General features: G+C 45.1%; 2 protein-coding genes across 3 annotated transcripts in view; one reads left to right on the top strand and one right to left on the bottom strand.

Annotated features, from left to right (window-relative positions):
• Nucleotides 1–401: 401 nt before the first annotated feature.
• Nucleotides 402–16,740, bottom strand: ILDR1 (immunoglobulin like domain containing receptor 1). Its single transcript, XM_079973833.1, has 8 exons — nt 16,269–16,740; nt 11,909–12,079; nt 10,296–10,445; nt 8,897–9,016; nt 7,228–7,374; nt 6,069–6,173; nt 3,997–4,826; nt 402–2,237 (listed from the first exon to the last, which is right to left on the bottom strand). Exons 1-8 carry the CDS (start codon nt 16,330–16,332, stop codon nt 2,196–2,198), a joined length of 1,629 nt encoding a protein of 542 aa, XP_079829959.1. The 5' UTR covers nt 16,333–16,740; the 3' UTR covers nt 402–2,195.
• A 1,113-nt stretch (nt 16,741–17,853) lies between these two features.
• The window catches only part of CFAP44 (cilia and flagella associated protein 44), a 45,341-nt gene continuing 41,895 nt past the window's right edge, over nt 17,854–21,299 (top strand). Inside the window, exons 1-2 of one of the 2 annotated variants that reach the window (XM_079973256.1) lie at nt 17,854–17,974; nt 18,864–18,941. In XM_079973256.1, coding sequence (XP_079829382.1) covers nt 17,935–17,974; nt 18,864–18,941 — 118 coding nt within the window. In that variant the 5' untranslated portion in view covers nt 17,854–17,934. The remainder of the gene's footprint in view (nt 17,975–18,863; nt 18,942–21,299) is intronic. The other variant, XM_079973255.1, reaches the window with a different exon arrangement.

Genomic DNA, 21,299 nt, shown 5'->3' on the forward strand with positions numbered 1-21,299 from the left:
TTTTGCTGTTATTTGACATTTAAAAATCAGTAACACCCACCTAACGGTAAATCAAAGCTCTTAAATGGAATTCAAATTTTGTTTCTTAAAAATATAAAAATTGAAATGGTGGCTCAAAGACGCAAATAGCAGGCATGGGGGAGGCCTGCCAGCTACTGGAGTCCCAACAACTGCTTCAAGTTGCCAGGTGCTAGCACTGGGCCTTGTGGTCATCTGGTTCCTTCTTCCTAGAAGCCCAGACATATCATGAGGTGACATATCACTGGCTCAAGTGATAAAAAAGAAAGAAAAAACTATTGTGTAGTAATCCCCCAACCCGCCCCCCCAAACCCCCAGGATATATTTTTAAAAACATGAAAGGAAAGGAAAATACACACATTGTACCAATCACTGACTAGCTGTTCTCTTGTTAAATCTACATATAATTGATAGTCTCTAACAATCTACTTCACATTTAGTACAGTGTAGAAGATGCAATTACATTTCAGAAAACAGGTAAATGCACTTTACAGAAGTTAAATGATAAACAGAACAAACATTTTTGTTAGCTACTTTTTACACTTAGTGGCACACCAGTTATCTGGGTGCACATTTATTTTCTGTGATTAAAAAAAATCAAATGATTACGCAATGGATAACCTTCAGTCTCCATTTGGATGCGATCTGGTATCTGCAAATATCTGCTATAGGCACCTTTCATTCCGCTATACATCATCTGAAAAGAGGAAGCTTCTACAAAGAAGGGTTCCTTAGGAAGTCTTTTTTAATAAAACATCACATTTATCTACTTTGATTTGAGCCTGTTCCCCATGTCATATAACCTGTGTTGTTGAATGATACCACACGTATTTTAGTATCCCATCTTTCGTCTAAGGAGCTCAGAGCAGCATACTTTATAACACCCCTTGTGTCCTTAGAACAACTCTGTGAGAAGGGTTAGTCTGAGAGGAAGTGAGTGGCCAAAGGTGATTTAGGTGTTGGGGACCAACTAGAAATTTGAACCTGGGTCTCCATGGCATTAAGTCCAGCACTGCAGTCACAGCACCATTCTGGCTCTAGAAAAGAACTTCCATTTTTCCTCAAGCCAAACTCAATGGGATGGATCCAGAGGAGAAATAGTGGGATGCCACTGGTACAATGGAGGTCTCCTGGCTCCCCCTCTACTTCTGCCTCCCTAAGCCACTCCAGAGAGGGTGGAAGATTGCTAGTTTAGCATGCTGTGAGATGGGGGAACGGAGGCCTGCTGCAGGACAAGAAAATCCTAAGAACTTGGCAGGGCTGCCTTGTGCCATCAAAAATGTCTCACGGCTCACACAAGTCTCCTTGAACACAAGTCAATGGGAGTTTGTTCATCTGTTGGCCATCAAGTGATGAAAGTGCATCTATAAACCAGGCCTTAGGTCCTAATGTACAGTGGTGATCAATGTACAGGCAACTCTCAACTTACACAGGGGGTTATGTTCCAGGGATAGCGTGTAAAGCTAAAATAACATATAACCAAAACGCGTTGGGTTCAATTCCAGGTGGGATTGCCAAAGTCTTTTTTCCTGGACGTCCGCCCCCATTATTATTATTATTATTAATTGCCAACCGTGTAAAGCTGAATGTGCTTAAGTTAAATGCACGTAAGTTGTGAGTTACCTGAATTACAATACCAAATCCTCAGAATGTTTATCTTGGTTAATTTCTGTTTGCTCACATTGCTCAGCAACTGAGCTGTCTTGTACAGTTCATTCAGTAACCGGTTCATGTAAATATCAAATTGCAAAGTCTGATGCAATCCAAGGCTACTTTCGTCAGGCTCTGAGTCAGGCCATTGGCAATCAGTTAATTTCAACATGTATTAACTTTCGGTGTATTGGGTATGCAGTTGCAAGATACAAAAATAAAGCAATAAATCTTGTACAAATTATTCCTGTACAAAGTGTGTTTTTAAAAGCCAACTGTCTAGCAAATCCTAGAGCAGGGATGTCGGGAACTAGATGTTGTTGAAAAGGAGTTCCATCTCATTCCTGCTTTATCAGCAAAACGATGCTTTTTCATGAACTGCATTGGAAATCAAAGTGTCCAAGATGAGGAAATCCAGGCTGAAGGTGGTTGAGATGAAACAGATTCCTCCTGTTGGCTGCTACACTGAACAGCTAATGACTGTTTTGATTTGCGGACATTTTTTTTACAATAGCAGGAAGAAAAGGCTAAATGACAACGCTTCTTCCGCTGCGAGAACTGCCTTTTTCCTAGAAGAGAAAAAGAAAGGTAGTAAGCAGCTGTTAAGCAGCCATAATGGGGAACAGCGCAACAGGTCACTGATACTCACCCTCCCTCCCTCCCAGGCTGTTAAACAGCAATACTTTCCCTACTGGGCTAACCCAACCACAGTCTCATTTGAGGCTGCTGGATCTGAATGATGCTCATCTGAACGATGAATGCTGTTAATTAGCTCCAAAATTTTGAACCTTTGTACAAGCTATTTGGGGCCATTAGCACTCATGAGGCTCCCCTCTGGTTGAAGATGGATGCAATACAGAAGGGTGGTTTGCAGCAATGCAACTTTGGATATTAATGACTATCACATATTGGTGAATCAAGCTGGAATATACCATTCCTGCCCCTCTCATCTCACAGCAGGTGTCTTCTCCTCCTTCAGCTGGGAAACGAAGCTGCACATGATATTAGTCTCACAGCTCCACCTCTGTGTGAAAGGTATTTTGTCTTGTTTTTGGAGTATGCACAGTTTATTTTTTTTTACAAATAAGTTGGTGTGGGGGCTTGATTCAGATTAGGGCCTTAGATTAGGAGGTGGGGGCTATAAACCTTTGGGCTGCCTGCATGTATAATTTGCAATGCATAAAAAGGTTCCGTTGAAAATGCTAATGTGGAGCCCCTGACTCGGATCAGACAGCAGTGGAAAGGTATCTGATCCAGGTCTGACCCTAATGCTAGTTTTCTAATCCAGATTTTCACCTACCCCTGCCCACTTGTTTGCTCCTTGTGAAAACCACAACTACCACTACTTTTCTCTTAGGAGGAGAACTACATGAGACAAGTCACGTGCAGTTTTGACTCTCATCGACAGGGCCGGGCCATATCAATGTTTGATTAACTAGTATGCTCCAGACAAACACCACTGATAGCTTCCTTTCTAAAGACGCACAAGGCTTTCCTACCGTTTGCCTTAAAAGGGGCTCCATTTCTTCACGTGCTCCAAGTGAGCACTTGCAAAAACAACAACTGTGCTTCCATGCAAATGCTTGGGTGGTCTTACTTAGCGCTGTTGTTTCTCTTCTTTGCAAGGGCTCAGCAACTTACCAGGGAGGGTTGGGGCAGCAGCAGAAGAAGGCAATGCAGAAGTGGCAGCCAGGTTGGGAAAATAATAAAAAGCCAGCCCGGGGGGCGGGGGGGTGTGGCGGCGGCATGGAACTCAAACCAGAACTCAAACCATGCCCCAGACCAGAATAGCAACACCATGCTGGCCAAGAAGAGAATCTGAAACTTCTTGGCTGGAGTGCTTTGTTTTGTTATTTGCTCTTAGGCTAGAAAGGATGCTCCCACACACTCATTAGCTGGATAAAGCACCCCAATGGCGTAAATGATGCAGCACCTTCTCTGTTCTCAAGCGTGATGGCTTCCCTGCCCCCACCCAGAGCACCTCCCCACTATCTCCCTTCCTTACCCACTGCCATGCCCCCAGTCCTGGTAACTTGTTGAGCCCTTGTCAGGGCAAGGAAAGAAGCAGCGTTTGTAGGCTAGAGGCAAGCAGGGCCTGGTTCGCCTCACTCAGAAATAACCATGAGCTTGACCATGCTTCTCTTGAGCCTATTCACGTGTCTTTGAACAGGGGCACAAGCTTTAGAAAGCAGCCCTGTGCAAATGCACAAGGCATCCCTTTCTGTATGGTTCCTGTCTTCAGCCTCTGCCAGAGAGTAGCCTGCAGCAGGGTGCAAAGCTACAAACCCATGAGATTATGAAAGAGAATATTTGTCACACTTAGTTTACCGAATGCTGTTCTGCAAGGCTTCTGGCTTTGTCGCCTTTGGCTGGGATGATTTCTACCGAGCGGTAACTAGGGGGTTTCTCTGGCCAGTCTGGAGAGCGGCACCGGCGATGCCGCCTGCTGTTCCCTTGGAAGCGCTCGTACTCATCAGATGAACTCCACGACTCCCGGCGGGATGGTGGAGAACAGCTGCGATGGCGGCGGCGGTGGCCCTGGCGATAAGAGTCCCTGCTCCTCTGACTGAGAGGTCGATAAGCCCGCTGCCCTGAATACCTTCTGTCAGAGGGATGCCGTGCGGAACGCTCCCTTCTATCCTCCTCAGGATATGAATCAGAACTGTTCCTACCATGCAAAATGGGAGATAAGTCTGGCCTAGAACTCCGAGACCTGTCATAATGGCTGCCAGCCCTCTGCCTCTCGACTATGCGGTCTCTAGGTCTGTTCCGGAGTTCCTGGTCGTAACTGGAGTAGGAATCGTCTTCTTCATCCAAAGACAAGCGCCTCCTCCTCCTCTCCCTCTCGTCGTCACTCGCCTGGCTCCGGGGTCGCGAGGCATATGTCGACCGCCGTGGTCGTGACGAACCACTAGTTCTGTGGGAGGATGGGATGCGCTCAATGATGGGAGGCAGTTGGATCACTCTGCGTTCCACAATCTCTGAGCCCAGAGAGGAGAGGATGCTAGGATGACGACTGCTCTCCACGCGGTGCGGAGGTATCATGGGCTGGGAAACGCCAAGGTTCCTGACCTCAGACTCAAGCTGCTCCAAGAGCTTGTTGGAGGGCAACTGGGTAAGTGGAGGCATCCGTGGCTGACTGCTCTGCAGAGACATATCTATGGAACAGAAGGTGGGTAGAGGGAAGAAAGACACCTGCCATGAGAGAAAGCCAGGTCAAGAGGGACTGGGAAACTGTGTCCCTCCGAGATATTGCTTGACCACAGCTTCCATCATCCCTAACCAATGGCCATGCTGGCTTCGGCTGATGAAAGTAGGACATCTTGGGGGGGGGGGAGAGACAGATTTGCTAGCCCAGAAGTAAAAGCTTCCAATTTAGCATTAAGACAGAGACTCAAACTAGATGTAGTAGCAGCAGATCAATTTGTTTAAACTTAGTCTGCTCCAAATGTATATACAGTGGGCGTGACCTCATTGGCAAGTACCTGCTTTGATCACCCGATTGCCAAAAAGACAGCTTCAAAAAGTGCAGAAAAATGGAAGGCAAAGGAATCAACAAGTGGAGAGCCTTCCTTAGGAGAAAAAGCCATATTGTGATCTTTGGGTGAAGGGCTGTATATAAATTTAATAAATAACACTAATTGTTTGGAGCATTTTAGTTTAGAAAACAAAAGCAACTCAGTTTGTAAAATTTTGCCTAGGATAGAAAAGTGGTCTCTCTCCCTCGGTGTGTGTGTGTGTGTGTGTGTGTGTGTGTGTGTGTGTGACCCAATGAAATTGGATGACAGTAGATTCAAGACAGATAAAGTACATCACCACACAAGGCCTAATTAATCTGTGGAGTTCACTATGCTACAAGATGTAATTATGACGAATAGCTTAGATGGCTTTAAAAGTGGATTGCAAAAAGAAATCCACAGAGGGGCAATCTTTCTTAAACGCAAATAGAAATCTAATTCTGTGCATGTGGATCCTCATGGAGCCCAGGGCTGCTCCATTCGTGTACAAAAGAGAGGAACTGGTAGGCCTGGGAAACTTCAAGGTTTGCAGATGGACGAAAAAAGAAACACCCCCAAAACAACGGGAGAGGTTTCTCTTCTTCACCCCCGGGTTGTAGATTTCCCAGAAACATTTGTTGGGCTTTCTCCAAAACAACTGGCTTGTCACTATGGGAAACAAGATGCAAAGTCTTTACAGATACCAGATTACATGCTTCCACTCGCCGGTGTAACGAATAAGCTCAGCCCTGAATCTCACCACCTCTGAGCAGCTGGGTTGGTAGCCTTTGATGCTCTTTCACCTCTGGGAAAAGCATCATCATCAAGCCAAACCACAAGCATCCAAGCCATTAAACTGCTGTAATATATTCACTCCCTTGGGACTTGTAGACGCAGCCCTACCTCTCTGTAGCAATGGGTTTAGTTGATATGAAGATGACTGGGAGTGGTGCGTCATCCATGGGAAAAGTTGTTGAGCCTGTTTCATAAACTGATGTCGTTCCAGCACTGGAGGACAGAAAAAGCAACAGATGTTATACAGGTGCACTCAAGGACTCTGAAGATCTTTTTCTTTCTCTCCATTTTATAGAATAGCAATATTGGAAGCCAAAATTAGTGACAGGGTGGTTCCTCCTTGCTTGATTTAGAATGCCTTGAACCCCTGGAATCTTGCAGCACTCCAAGATTGGGGTGGCATGAAACAATACAGTCTGTCCACAACAAATGTGTGATTTTGATTTCAGACGGATATTTACTCTGGAGAAACTAAATTTTCTAACATTGAAAGTACAATAATCCTGAATTCCTTCACACCAGGGCTTTGCCAATGTAGTACTGGCAGAGGACTTCCCTGGCGCCCACAGACTCTACTCCCCCTGATGAAATTAGGCTCGAAGGGAGCATTCAATTGTAGCCAATAGAGTAGTTTGCATTATATTTATGTGTGCATGTTGTGCTGCTGAAAGGTGGGAAATTAATAAATGCACAAGGTTTTCATGACTGTTTCTCCGGTTCACAAATGTGTCCATGGGCCCCCAAAGTTTAGCAAACTCTGTCCTACACAATGCCCTTAACATAAAATTATGGCCTACTTCAGCATGTTCCATGGAGAGAGCATTTATACATGCTGGAAGAGTAAATGCAAATGGCAGAAAGGGATGTCAGAGATGGGGCATAGTGGTTAGAATTTCATATCAGGGGCCTGGGAGACCAGGGTTCAAAACCTGAGGCAGCAATGAAGCTCACTGGGTGAGCTTCATGGTCTCTTATTCTAATCTACTTCACAGGCTTGGTGTGAGGATAAAACATGACCTTGAACTACTTGGAGGAAACTATGAAGGCCCTCCTATTTGTGTACATTTTGGATAACACGCAGAGCCAGGTTTCCAACTGAGCAGTATTCCCCCTCCACGACCACCCCAAATCCCACAGAGGAAGTCCAAGTGGCTTGCTTGTTGTTAAAGCGTGTACGAAAATAACTTTGGATTTAATACACCTGTTTTGTTGTTATTGTTTCCCTGGGAACAAGTGCAAGGGGCAGACAGCCTACTTTCCGATTTACCTTTCTCATTGCAGCAGCAGCGAGTTGGGCAGCAGGCACAGCGCACATGGCAGCAGCAATGCTGAGGGCAACACTGGCACCAGCACACCCCGATCAGCATGAGGAGGAGGAGGCCACCAAGGACAATAAGGACGACAGTCAGCCAATCTGGTGGGGGAAAGAGGACATTCAAGCCTATTATCATCCCCCATCACTTTGCTTTTCTTGTTACTAGATGCCTGTACAATGAGCTTCCTGCACCAAAAAGGAAGCTTTCTGCAATCTTCCCTCACAAGATAGCCCATCCAAAACAGGAATGACGTTCACACAAAGTGCTGCATTCAGACGTAACAACAAAAACTGTTTGTTTATTCCAGGGGTAGAGAAACCCAGTCCAACGGCTCGTTGCATAATGGGCAGCCTTTTTAAAAAAAAAAAAAAAAATTATTACATACAATGCGTACACACCATTAAAACTACAACCATTCAAATACAGTGGTACCTCGGGTTACATATGCTTCAGGGTTACATACGCTTCAGGTTACAGACTCTGCTAACCTAGAAATAGTACCTCGGGTTAAGAACTTTGCTTCAGGATGAGAAGAGAAATCATGCTCCAGCGGCACGGCGGCAGCGGGAGGCTCCATTAGCTAAAGTGGTGCTTCAGGTTAAGAACAGTTTCAGGTTAAGAACGGACCTCCGGAACAAATTAAGTACTTAACCCGAGGTACCACTGTACCAACAATACAAAAATACAAACATAAATGTTACACCTACGTGACTTCCCTCCACTAGTGTTTGTCATTTCTTATGTTTATTATATTCTTATTTATATGGCAATTTGTAACTCATTTTTAGTATTGCTATTTAACTAATATTTTGTTTTCTGAATCAACTTCATATTAGCATGTTGTCTTTAGCACAGTGTTTTTAGCACATATTAGCATGTTGTCTTTAGCTTATATATTCTTCAAACCATTTCCATCATGATCTTAATTTCTGGTTTGTTTAATATCTTATTACTGTGGTTAGTTTTGCCAAATCAATAAATTCTAAAAGCTTGTTTAGCCAATCTTCCTTTGTCGGTATGTACAGTCATACCTCAGGTTACAGCCGCTTCAGGTTGCGTCTTTTCGGGTTGCGGACTGCCGAAACACAGAAGTATCGGAATGGGTTACTTCCGGGTTTTGGCAGTCGTGCATGCGCAGAAGCACTAAATCACACTTTGTGCATGCGCAGAAGCACTGAATCGCAACCCCTGCATGCGCAGACGCGGGTTGCAGACGTGCATCCCGCATAGATCACGTTTGCAACCCGAGCATCCTCTGTAATTTCCCTTCCAGATTTTTGCAAGTAGGATCCTTGCTGCAGCAGTTGCATACAGAAATAATGTCCTCCTATCTCGCAGTAGCCTTTTGAAGGCAGCCTTTTGAGAACTGAATGCCAGTGCTCGGAAGGGCCAGAGGCTGCATTCCAGCAACACAAGATCAGGAATTGCTGGTGTCTTCTTCTCCCCTTTTAATATGTGGATTGAAATAAGTGATAACCCTGGAAGTAAACATCTTTAGGATCAGAGCATGGCTCATTTTGCTCCATGCTTTGTTCTCTAAAACTTCATAAATGGTAAAAAAAAAAATGAAGAGAAGGTCACTCTAAAATAAAATTTAAAAAACAGAACTGTGCTACGTACTGAGAACAATGAGCTTGACCTCTATGTCTGGGTCACCGCTTGTGTCTCCTGGAGCTTCAACATTACAGTAGTATACTCCATGGTCCCACCACATCACTTCATTGATCAGGAGATCTGCTTCTATGAAGAAAAAACACAGCATGGTGAAAGTAGGCAACTGGGTGATATTATTCTCATACCATGACAGCACATTCCTGAATTGCAAAAATTATTGTGCAAACAGACTTTGGGAGAGCTGAAACTGCATTCCGAGTCATTTACACCTCCATAAGTTACAATTACCGTATTTTTCGCACCATAGGATGCACTTTCCCCCTCCTAAATAGCAAGGGAAAATGTGTGTGCGTCCTATGGAGCGAATGCAGGGAGGAGGCAGGCGGGAAAAGCCCCCAAGAGCCGCACACAAGCTTCGTGCGCTCTTGCGGGCTTTTCCCCAGGAGGGAGAAGGGACTGACTGGCCGCATCAGTCCCTTCTCCCTCCTTGGGGAAAAGCCCCCAAGAGCGGCGTCCCCTTTAAAGGCTGCGCGGCTCCTGAGGGCTTTTCTACGAGGTGGGGGAATCGCCCCACCTCCCAGAAAATCCAGGAGAAGCTGCGCAGCCCCTTTAAAGAGCGTGCGGCTTCTGCGGGAGGTGGGGGAAGCTGCAGCAGATTCCCTCCTCCGTGATTGCTTTGAAGCAGGAAAGTGGGAGGGGAGCAGCTTACACTTGTGTAAGCAGCTCCTCTCCTACTTTCCTACTTCAAAGCAATCACGGAGGAGGGAAGGAAAGGGACCATGGATCCTCCACTGCTTGCGGCTGCAGCAGATTCCCTCCTCCTGTGCTCCCTTTGAAGCAGCAAAGTGAGAGGGGAGCAGCTTACACTCATGTAAGCAGCTCCTCTCCCACTTTCCTGCTTCAAAGTGGAGGGAATCCACTGCAGTTGCGAGCAGAGGATCCATGGCTCCGCTTCCTTCCCTCGAAGCAGGGTGCGGGGGTGCAGGGGGGAAAGACGGCAGGAAATAGATCCCGGGCAGGAAGACACAACCACACTTTGACCACTGAAAGCCCACCCCAGCCTCCCCAGATTTCCACTGAGACGGCCAGGCTAATCCTTATGGCCATAAGTCTGGCTCAGCATTATTAACTGGACTTAGATAAGCCATGGTTCCCCTTCCTACCCTCTTCTGAGGCTTGATTTAAAGCAGCAAAGCGGACAGCAGCCGCGCACTTTGCTGCTTTAAATAGTTTAGTGCAACATTTTATTCAGAATATTTTTTTCCGTGTTTTCCTCCTCTAAAAACTAGGTGCGCCCTATGGAGCGAAAAATACGGTACTTTGTGCTGCTTAAGGCTGTGTTTCCTTAGCACTAATGAGACCTCTACAGGCCACAGTTTCCCAGTCACTGCTCAAATGGTCTTACTGTTCTGAATGGTTATCCTCCGCTGTCTGTAATCAACACCAAGCACAGGTTCATTTTGCCCTCTTCTCTGAGCAACAATGCGTATTTCCCGCTGATTGTCATTGCAGTCGTTGGAAGGGTCCTGGCCAATAGCTAGGCCTGCTTGATAGGCTGCAATAAACAAAGGGGATGAATTACAAAATGAATGCCAGTTTATTTAAATCCAAAGTATTAAATTCATAATAGTTCTCCTTAAAATTCCAGTGAGGAAAGCTCACACTATGTTGATTACCTGTTCCTTTATAAGTGGTAACAACAGAAAAAAATTATGGTGGTAGAGAGGAGAAATTACCTAAGAGTCAATTAACTTCCGGAGACAGCAAGCTCTGATGCTATGTGAACTGCAAACTTTGCTGGGCATATGGGGAAACAATGTGGGATGAGACTTTGGGATATATTTGGAAAAAGTTGGCAAGCCCATCATTCACAGTCTGAATCAAGGATAAGCTATCAGGATTTGGCACAAAGAGGGAAGACAAAATTGGTGGACATTAGACCATACAGATAACCAAAACAATGCTTTGGAAACCCAATACTTTTAATCTAATTTTACAATAGTGAAAGCTATAAATTATGGTTCAAATTGCAAGAACTCTGAGCATCTCACTAAGCCTATCCAGACTGAAGGATGATGGGTAAAAGGCTCACAACTTTTGGCTAGCCTTGATAGCCTGCCAACATTTTTGACTGACTGTAGGGACTTTTGCTCCTCATTCAGTGTGGGATATAATCCCTTCTCCAATATCGCAACAAGTTCCAGATTGGCTCTAGGGTGCCTCTGAAAATAGGGTGTGAGGTTAAAGACAGTCCCTCCTGCCCCCCAACTTAGAAGGTGGGCTGGGGTTCATCCATGTCAGACTACAGGCCAAAGTGCAGTGCAACACAAGTCTCAATCCTCTTCCTGAATTTGTCGGCACTCTCTGGTTGAGCTCAGTATTAGAGGAGAAATTAGTCTTAAACTTCAGATTTTGCCTTTTGAATTGAAAGTACTAGAGCCAAAGGAGAGCATGACTGAAAGTGAAAGGCCCCCTTTCCTAAAATCACAGAGCCCTCTAGGGCAGGGGTCAGCAAACTTTTTTAGCAGGGGGCCGGTTCACTGTCCCTCAGACCTTGTGGGGGCCCGGACTATATTTTGGAGGAAAAAAAAGGAACGAATTCCTATGCCTCACAAATAACCCAGAGATGCATTTTAAATAAAAGGACACATTCTACTCATGTAAAAACATGCTGATTCCCGGACCGTCTGCGGGCCGGATTTAGAAGGCGATTGGGCCGGATCCGGGCCCCAGGCCTTAGTTTGCCTACCCATGCTCTAGGGTTTCAAGCATTCCAAAGATAACACAGTGTCTTAAAAGTGAAAGCACAAGCAGTCATTTCCTAAAGCAGCATCTTCTAGCTATCACTCCATCCATTTTGGTTCAGAGACCGAAGAGATCAGCTTCCCCATTATTTGGCTCTGGAGAACAACAAGTCAAACAACTGTCTCCCCTGGGGCTCCCTCCCTCCTTCCTGACTCTTCTCATGTGTGTGGAGAGCAATCCTTGGTGGTGGCCGCAAGAATCAGTGGCACTCACCAACACTGTAGTAGTCAAGGATGGGATCCTTGCAAAAGGACTTATAGCGCCAGGTAACTAGCACATCCTGCAGTGGGGCAGAGGTACTGTAGTCACACCTGAGGGTCACAGAGGCAAATAAAGTTGTGTATCGCTCAGCAACTGGCACAGTCACCAGGATGGAGAAGCAACCTGCAATGAAGAACATGAACAACAGCTATCAGTAAGCATATGAAAAGCACCCCTATGCCCCAGGGGGGAAAATCTACCAATGCAGACAGCAAACTAAGTATACAGAGATTTAGTTAAAAAAAATAAAGTTACATAAAGTTTTTCAAAGGACTGGTTCATTACTTGTGTGACTGTGCAGACATAGTCTACAGTTTGCATCTGGTCTGTACCCACTGGACTTACTTTTTCCTAGTTCTGGATCTGATAGGGCTTTGGAAGACAGCAGTGCCATAAACTTTGAATTTACCAGCAGCAGGAGCAAGTGTAAGATAGATGAAGAAATGTCATAGGGAAGAAGCTGTGTAAACGACAGCTTTATTCAGGATGTCTTAGAAGTTGGGATGAGGGCAGGCCTTGTATTCTCTCACAATAAGGGGAGGGGAGGCATAATGGTTTCACAAATGGGGAATGAGAGTTCTTTAGGTTGGCCAAGTCTGTGGGAAATCTATGTTTGGAACTTTATACTCCCTGCTATAGCAGAGAAGATCCATATCCAACCTACAGGAAACTGATTATTTCAGTCACATTTGATGCCAGAGGGAACTAGCATGCTTGCATATCCCTATATGAGCGCTGTGCCTTAAAAGTCTCAATTTTGCCTGGGAGAGTAATCTGAAAAGCAAATTAGGACAAAATGTACACGAAAGTTCCCACCAACACCCTCCAGTGAAACTAAATGGGAGCACAAGGATCCCTCATATAATGGGGTGATTTCAATCAAAGAAATGTTACATCGCTAATCCATTGGCTATTGAAAACCCTGAGAGTGAGGGCTAATCCAGACTTCCGCTTTCACCTAGGAAAATGCGCTCCTTACTTCTGAATTGGAGTGAAGGTCAATTTGGTTTTCCGCAGATAGCTGTGTTTCAGTGCTAAGGAGTGGGGTTTTCCCTGAGAAAGCAGAAGGGCGAACAGAAAACTGCTTGGACTCATGCTTTCTGGGCACTTGACAAGCAGAAGCGTACGTGAGCATTCAGAGTCTCTACAAGAAGTATACTATTAAACAATTAACAAAGAACTCTACAGTGTGCGCTACAACTCTACTCTGAAACTCATTTTCCTTTTGCCAAACAGGAAACGGTGGTCACATTTCTTTTGTTCACCTGGAAACAATCCATTCAAAGACCCAACCCAAACCAGCACACCCTTTTGTGAGTCTTTGTTTGCTAATCCATTAGATCAGGGGTCAGCAAACTTTTTCAGCAGGGGGCCGGTCCACTGTCCCTCAGATCTTGTGGGGGGCTGGACTGTATTTTTTTTTGGGGGGGGGAATGAACGAATTCCTGTGCCCCACAAATAACCCAGAGATGCATTTTAAATAAAAGGACACATTCTACTCATGGAAAAACACGCTGATTCGCAGACCGTCCGTGGGCTGGATTGAGAAGGCGATTAGGCCAGATCCGGCCCCTGGGCCTTAGTTTGCCTACCCATGCATTAGATGTTTTACTCACTAAGCAAGCCTTTTCTTCTGGGGTTTCCCAATGGGTTTCAGGCAGGAGTGTCTCCCAGCTCTATCTGGAGAAGCCAAGGTTTGAACCTGGGATCTTTGGCATGCCAAGTTGACATTCTACCACTGAGCTACAGCCCTGTGTCCTTCTTGCACCTCTTATGCCTTTCTCACATGCCATTTCCAGCATGTCCACTCAGTAAAGTTTGCCATGTCAAAGAAAACTTTCCCTTTTCAACCAGCTTTTTGGATTTTACCCTGGTACTAACAATCCCCAATCTCTCCTCTTCTTTGGAACAGCCCTCACTACTTTTTGTTCAACTTTTTCAAGAACTCATTTTCTGGAAGAGCTCTGGCCTTGTATCTATTGCTTGCTTCCAAGTACAGTGGTACCTTGGTTTTCGAACATAATCCGTTCTGGAAGACCGTTCCAGTTCTGAAACGTCTGAAAACCAAAAACTCAATAGCTGACAGCTAGGCCTTAAGATCTTGCACTCAGCGGAAGCCTCGTGGCATGTTCGACTTCTGAGGCGTGTTCAAAAACTGAAGCATTTACTTCCGGATTTAAGGTGTTTGAAAACCGAAATGTTCATAAATGTTCGAAAATCAAGGTACCATTGTATCTTGCAAGGGCATTCTACTACCTAGGCTATATCCCTAGGTTACACATGATGTGCACCTGTATATTTTTGAAAACATGCTAGTTTTGAGCCTGTACGCTAGCCCTTGCAAAACAGAGCTTTACTATTAATTTCCTCCTCCAATCTTCACTCTAAGGGTCCCAGGGTGGGTAATAATAATTAAAATATACTATTAAACACACACCCTTGACTCCAGTCTTCAGTGTTCCAAAAAGGCCTTTTCCCTAAATGCAGAGCAGTGGTTCAAGGTCTATAAAAATGTCTGATGCTGTACTGTTTTTAATATTCAGTTGGAAGCCGCCCAGAGTGGCTGGGAAAACCCAGCCAAATGGGTGGGGTATAAATAATAATAATAATAATAATAATAATAATAATCTCATGAGCAACTGTGCTAATATGTGTATCAAATATGTGTAAAATAGCCTGCCCCAACTCATACGTTGGGCTGAAATCCTATCACTGGGAGCAAGACTCATTGAATTTAATGGCTCTTACTTGTGAGTTGACACACATGATTCCACTGTAATAGATAAATCAGGGTGGAGATTTCTCTAGCACTTTGAATTTAACAGAGTACAAATATTTTTTCCTGACTCATGCAATAGGGAGGTTGCAGGCTTGTGTGTAGGTTTTGCCACAAAAATAAGATATATACTATTAATTCCACACTATCAACATGAATGTTTTTGGGACAGCTAACAGTCTATGAAAAGTAGAATAGTTTATCAAGAAAACAATATACAGCATTAGACAAAACATAACCAAGAAGGAAATAAGCGGAAAAGAGAGAAAGGCTTGTTGTTAAATCTAAAAAAAACTCAATTATAGCCAAATACAATTTAATACTATCGCTATATTATTTAATACTATTAAACAGCTTTTAAATACACATTAGGTTAGCCAGACTCCTGTGTTTTCCCTATCATAGGTATACACGATAATACCAGAAAAGTATTCAAGGCATTAAGAATACCAAAGATATCAACAGTACTTGAGATAACATAATATAAACACTGTGTTAGATAGAATTACTCAAACACACTTGTTGGAATGCACCTAGTTGGAATGAAGTGCCTATACAAGAATGAATGGCCAGGGGCTTAAGAAGTGCACATACTGGTTATTTTTGTGGCTGTGACATTATTACTGCAATCCTAAATGTATTTACTTGGGAATAAATTAAACTAGGACCGGGCTCAACCTATCTTTGGCTGCATGGCTGTAACTTCTATTTTGTGTGTTCAAGTGAGAACTGTTAATACAGGACAGAATGTGAAGACACTTGTTTAAAAATATAATTTACATTTGAATTATAGACACGAGAAATATATTTAGATTGCAGTTCTAATTATACTTACCAGGAAGTAAACCTTACTGAAACCAATAAGGCATACTTCCATCTAGTCTAATTCATTGCCATTACACATTGCACTGTACATGCATTTTCCTCCAAAGCAGCCGAGCTACAGTCCTATTGATAATAATCAACATCTTATTTAAAGTACGGTATGCTGCACCTAATATCTAGGAGGGCAATGGGGAGATAAACTAGTGAACATTTCACATGCTTACATATATGTACAGTAAATAGAATTGTGGCTAAACTGTTTACACCAAATGCTAGCTAGTACATAGATTTCCACCTTTTCTTACTTGTATTTTTGTGGAGGACAAAAGTTATTTACATATGTATCCGCTCTGTGTGCATGTAAGTTTACAACTACAGCAATACGATTTTAAAAGGGGGGGATACACACACACACACACACATACATGCTGGGCAATTTTACAACCTCTCCTCCCTGGGACCAAGAAGATCAAAATAAAAACAATATGGAGATACTTAAAACATGCCTGATTAGCTCGGAGACCTGCCTTTGAGGAAGGTACTGTAAACAAGCGAAGGAGCAGGAAGGAATCGGGCGGGAGGAAACTTTAGGAGACAATCGCCTACTAAAACCAGTCGCCGCCAGCAAGGAAAAGACGAAAGATCACGGAGATCGGGAGTTAGCTCCTTTTCCCCTTCCAGCTCCGGTCCCCACCGCCCCCCACGACTCACCTGTCGGGAGCCAGCTGAGGCCGAGAAAGAGCCCTAGGTGTTGCCATCGCCAGCTCCAGGCCATGGCGCCGCCTCCTCCGCCCACCGGCCGGATCCCTCTGCGCAAACAAACCTCACCCTCTACTCCTAACTCAGGGAGGTGTTGGCCTTGCTTTTCCGCTTGGGAAGGGAAGCCTCGCCTTTTACGATTATTGTTATTGTTAGTATTATCTGGAAAGGAGCGAGCCGCTGCAAGCAACTCCCTTCCTCCCTCGGCTCGATCTCCCCCGGCACCTGTTGCTGGAGCGCTTTCCCATTTCCTCCAGCTGCGCCCTAAGGCGCATTCCGGCAGGTGCTTCGCCTCTCCCCCTGCAAGGAAGGACGGGTCCCGCCTCCTGGCTCGCTACCTGCCAGGCCTCTCCTCTCGTTTTTATTTCTCCGAGTTCAGAGCGAAGAAGAAACTTCGTTTGTACAAGCCAGATGACCCCTGGCAGTTTAATCTCTGAAGTAAGTTCTATATTCAGAAAAGCTTGCCTTAACACCCAAGTTTTTTTAATGAATGAATGAGCGCCCCCCCCCCAAAAAAAACCAGGCGGTTTTGCCTGTGTGCGCCCACGTTCATTAAAATCAGTGGGCTGCATTGTTCAAGCGTCGTTAAGAAAACACAATCTTTATTATTATCGTTCATTAAACTAGTGTTCCGCCCTTCATCCGAAGATCTCAGGGGGGTTGACAGCATTAGAAATACAAGATAGAAACACACAAAATACATAATAAAAACAAGAGCAAAAGCAAAACGAACCAATAACCCCCCCAAACATGTAGGGGAAAAAAAAGGGAAAGTTTTCTTTGACATGGCAAACTCTATTAAATTATATTGGGGTCAGATCTAAGCAGGCATATATTGCGTTGCAACAGTTCGATCCTATGTAGATTTTAGGGAACCTAATTGTATATAGGATCAGGCAGATATTAGCTCCTCTGGATCAATGCGGCTGTCCCACCAATAAAACAAAATAGGTATTAGAAAATGGAGAGCTGTGGACGGGCACTCATTTGGCAACCACATAACATGGATATTTCCCTGCTCCTCTTGGAAGATCCCCGCAGAGGAAATTCAGCAGGTGCCGTCTTTTCCCCTCGCTGTAGCCACACCGGCAGACTTTCTGCTCGGCACACAGAAAAACTATGTTGGCAGGCATTGTAACAATTAAAAGTTAGCAGGGAAAGCTCCCCACCACCCCCAGGAAGAAAAACTCTTTTGCCCTGTTAATGCAGTTATTAAAGGCGCGATCCTCATTATTTTAAATGAAGCGGGCACACTTGGGAGGCAGCCCATTGAACTCAATAGGACTCCCCGATTTCACACGCACGGAGAGAAACCGATGTTACCCGTTATATACATTTGCAAATGGCAATAACTAAAGTAAATAAATATTTCCCTCCCCCCTGGAATTCCTTAAATATCTGTAGCTTTGTCTCTATTGTGCACAGCAGCGTATATTATTATATTAGAGTAATCGGAGGGGGGAGGGGAGAAAAAGAGCAAGCTGCTAATCGATGTTACTTCTTACTATGCTACTGCTGCTGCGCAGGCGCTCTGAGCCTAAGCAGGTTTTGAACTCAACTTCCCAGGGATCTTGGCGCGCCTTTCATTCGGTTGCTTAGCAACCGGCGTACACCTGCCATGGAGCCGAAGGGGGAGCAGGAGGCGAAAGACGCAAAAGGTACCCCCATTTCCCGCCTTCAGCCATTTCCCAGACTTTCCACCACGGGGCTCCCCTCGAAACTACCCCTTGCTCTCAGTAACGTTGGCAACACTCCACTAGTACGGCACACTTTAAAGAAACAGTCGGGGAAATACCTTTCCAGGGCAAAACTGAAGCGTCACGAAGTCGTGCGCGAGCTTTCGGGGTCACCAGGGTTCTTCAAGCTGGGCGCCAAAGGGAGTGGGGCGCTCGGGGGGTTATGGACTGCAATTTCAACATGCCCCTCCTCCCCCCCCACGTTTTTGCAAAGCATCATCCAAGTTGAAGAAGTGTTCTGGTGAATTTACAGGAAAGCTTGCTCACGCCGCTTTCTGGTTTCAATCCATTATTGCCAGCAGCTGTTAGCTTTCGAGTTTCCTCTCATGTAGAAACGCTGAGGCTTGAAGCAGTTCTGTTCTTGTTTTAGAGAACTTTCAAATATTCTTCCCCTCTACAGGCTGTAAGGTAAGAAAATGCAGTAGTCCAGGACAGAAGAAGAAACCGGGATAGGTGTCTCCAATAACATACATTTTATTTTATTTTACATTTTATTTCTGCTTTTTAGGTTTACACATTTCACTAATTTTACAGTCATTTTAACATTTCAAAACTTGACTTCCTTCCCCCTCTTTCTGTTGTTCCTTATTTATTTTTAATATCTTCTGCATATCCAAATTAACTTAATTTGCTTATTTATTCATCTACTTTAAATATATACTCTTATAAAACTGCAATAATATAAAAACTGCTGCGACAAATGAAGCAAGCGTGGCATGATTCTGCCAACTTACATGAGAAATTTACATTTCAGTTTGCCCCAATACTTCCAGCTGGAAGATCCACCATACTTTATGATTTTGTTTTGCAGGCCAGAATGAACATTCAGAAGAAGGAAAGGGGTCACCTTCAGAGGAACAGAAGGAAAAAGCAAAGAAGATAGCTGATGGTAAGTATTGCTTGCACATTCAAATTGTGCTAGATAAGAATGTGTAGTGATTTCTGTGTTTGGGAGAGAAACATTTCCAGGGGGTCGTTCTGTAATTTTACTGTTCAATGTTTAGGTGTCAAAGGACAAAAATCAATAGTTTAAATCTGTCCTTATATTATATACTTATTTAGAATCAGCCCTCAAGCCCCCGAGGGCCCCAAAATTTAACCAATAAGCAAATAAAAAGTATATTAAAAAACACATTGTATCATACAACATATATCTTTTTACAGTGAGAAATAAAGTTACAGTGGTACCTCGGGTTAAGTACTTAATTTGTTCCGGAGGTCCGTTCTTAACCTGAAACTGTTCTTACCTGAAGACCACTTCAGCTAATGGGGCCTCCTGCTGCCGCCGCGCCACCGGAGCACGATTTCTGTTCTCATCCTGAAGCAAAGTTCTTAACCTGAGGCAATATTTCTGGGTTAGCGGAGTCTGCAACCTGAAGTGTATGTAACCTGAGGTACCACTGTATGCTATAACCTGTTTTACATCTCTTCCCTCTCCCATGCTTTTTAATATATGGTGCTTTTACAGTTTATATGGATCTGGATTTTCCTGTGTTTTATTGCACCAGTATAATAAAGGGGCTACATCTTTCAATAAATTGGTTACCGTATTTTTCGTCCTATAGGGCGCACCGGCCCATAGGACGCACCTCGTTTTTTGGGGGGGAAATGAATAAAAAAAAATTATTTCCCCCCCCCCAGCCGCGGCTGCAGCCCCAAGCCTTGCGCACACCTGCCCGAAGCACGGGGAGCCCTCCGGAGGGCACCCCGTGCTTCGGACTGCAGGCTGCCGCCCCAAGCCTCGCGCGCCCGGCAGGACCTCCCACCAGGTGCGCAAGGCTTGTGGACACCCGCCCAAAGCACGGGGCGCCCTCCGGAGGACACCCCATGCTTCAGGCTGCAGGCTGCCGCCCCAAGCCTCGCGCGCCCGGCAGGACCTCCCGCCAGGTGCGCAAGGCTTGCGGACACCTGCCCGAAGCACGGGGCACCTCCGGAGGGCTTCGCGTGCTTCGGGCTGCTGCCCCAAGCCTTGCGCGCCCGGCGGGACCTCCCGCCGGGCGCGCAAGGCTTGCAGACACTCGCCTGGGCTGCAGGCTGCTGCCTGCAAGCCTTGTGAGCCCGCGGGAACTCCTGCTGGGCTTGCAAGGCTTGCCGATAGCTTCCTGAAGCCTGGAGAGCTAGAGGCATCGGTGCGCACCGACCCCTCTCGCTCTCCAGGCTTCAGCGAAAGCCTGGATTCGCCCCATAGGACGCACACACATTTCCCCTTCATTTTTGGAGGGGAAAAAGTGCGTCCTATGGGGCGAAAAATACGGTATCTGATTGTCTTTCTTCTCTTATACTGATGTTTGCCGATACAGTGGTACCTCGGGTTACATACGCTTCAGGTTACATACACTTCAGGTTACAGACTCCGCTAACCCAGAAATAGTTCTTTGTGTTTAGTACTTTGCTTCAGGATGAGAACAGAAATCGCGTGGCAGCAGTGGGAGGCCCCATTAGCTAAAGTGGTGCTTCAGGATAAGAACAGTTTCAGGTTAAGAAGGGACCTCCGGAACGAATTAAGTACTTAACCAGAGGTACCACTGTATCACCATTTTTACCACTTCCCATACTCTTTTAATCCAGCCATCATGAACATCATAAGAACATTAGAATAGCCTGCTGGACTGGGCCAATGGCCCATCTGGTTCAGCATCCTGTTTTCACAGTGGCCAACCAGATGCCTGTGGGGAACCAGAAAGCAGAACATGAGCACACCAGCACTCTCCTCTCTTGTGGTTTCCAGCAACTAGTACTCAGAAGCATTACTGCCTCCAATTGTGGAGGCAGAGCATTATCATGGCTTGTAGCCCTTAATAGCTCTCTCTTCCATGAATTCGTCCAGTCCTCTTTTAAAGCCACCCAAGTTGGTGGCCTTCGCTGCCTCCTGGGGGAGTGATTTGACAATGCGCTGCTTGAAGTACTTTCTTTTATCTGTCCTAAATCTTCCAATATCCAGCTTCACTGGATGTCCCTGAGTTCTAGTGTTATGAGAGAGGGAGAAAAGCTTTTCTCTCTTCACTTTCTCCATGCCATGCATACTTTTCTAAACCCTTTCCAGCTCTTCAATATCCTTTTTGACATGAGGCAACCAGAACTGTAAATGGTACTCATTGTGTACAGATGTGGTTGCACCATCAATATCAGGCTTCCTCAACCTTGGCTCTCCAGATGTTTTGAGACTACTATTCCCATCATCCCTGACCACTGGTCCTGCTAGCTAGGGATCATGGGAGTTGTAGGCCAAAAACATCTGGAGGGCCAA

The sequence above is a fragment of the Podarcis cretensis genome, assembly GCF_951804945.1.
Source record: "Podarcis cretensis genome assembly, chromosome: 4".
NCBI lineage: Eukaryota > Metazoa > Chordata > Lepidosauria > Squamata > Lacertidae > Podarcis > Podarcis cretensis.

Coding starts and splice junctions, on each gene's coding strand:
- ILDR1 (XM_079973833.1), bottom strand. CDS start 16,332: ATGGCCTGGAGCTGGCGATGGCAACACCTAGGGCTCTTTCTCGGCCTC. Junction 12,080..16,268: donor CCTCAGCTGGCTCCCGACAG/GTGAGTCGTGGG, acceptor TCTTCATTGCAG/GTTGCTTCTCCATCCTGGTG. Junction 9,017..10,295: donor GAGGATAACCATTCAGAACA/GTAAGACCATTT, acceptor TTTTCTTCATAG/AAGCAGATCTCCTGATCAAT.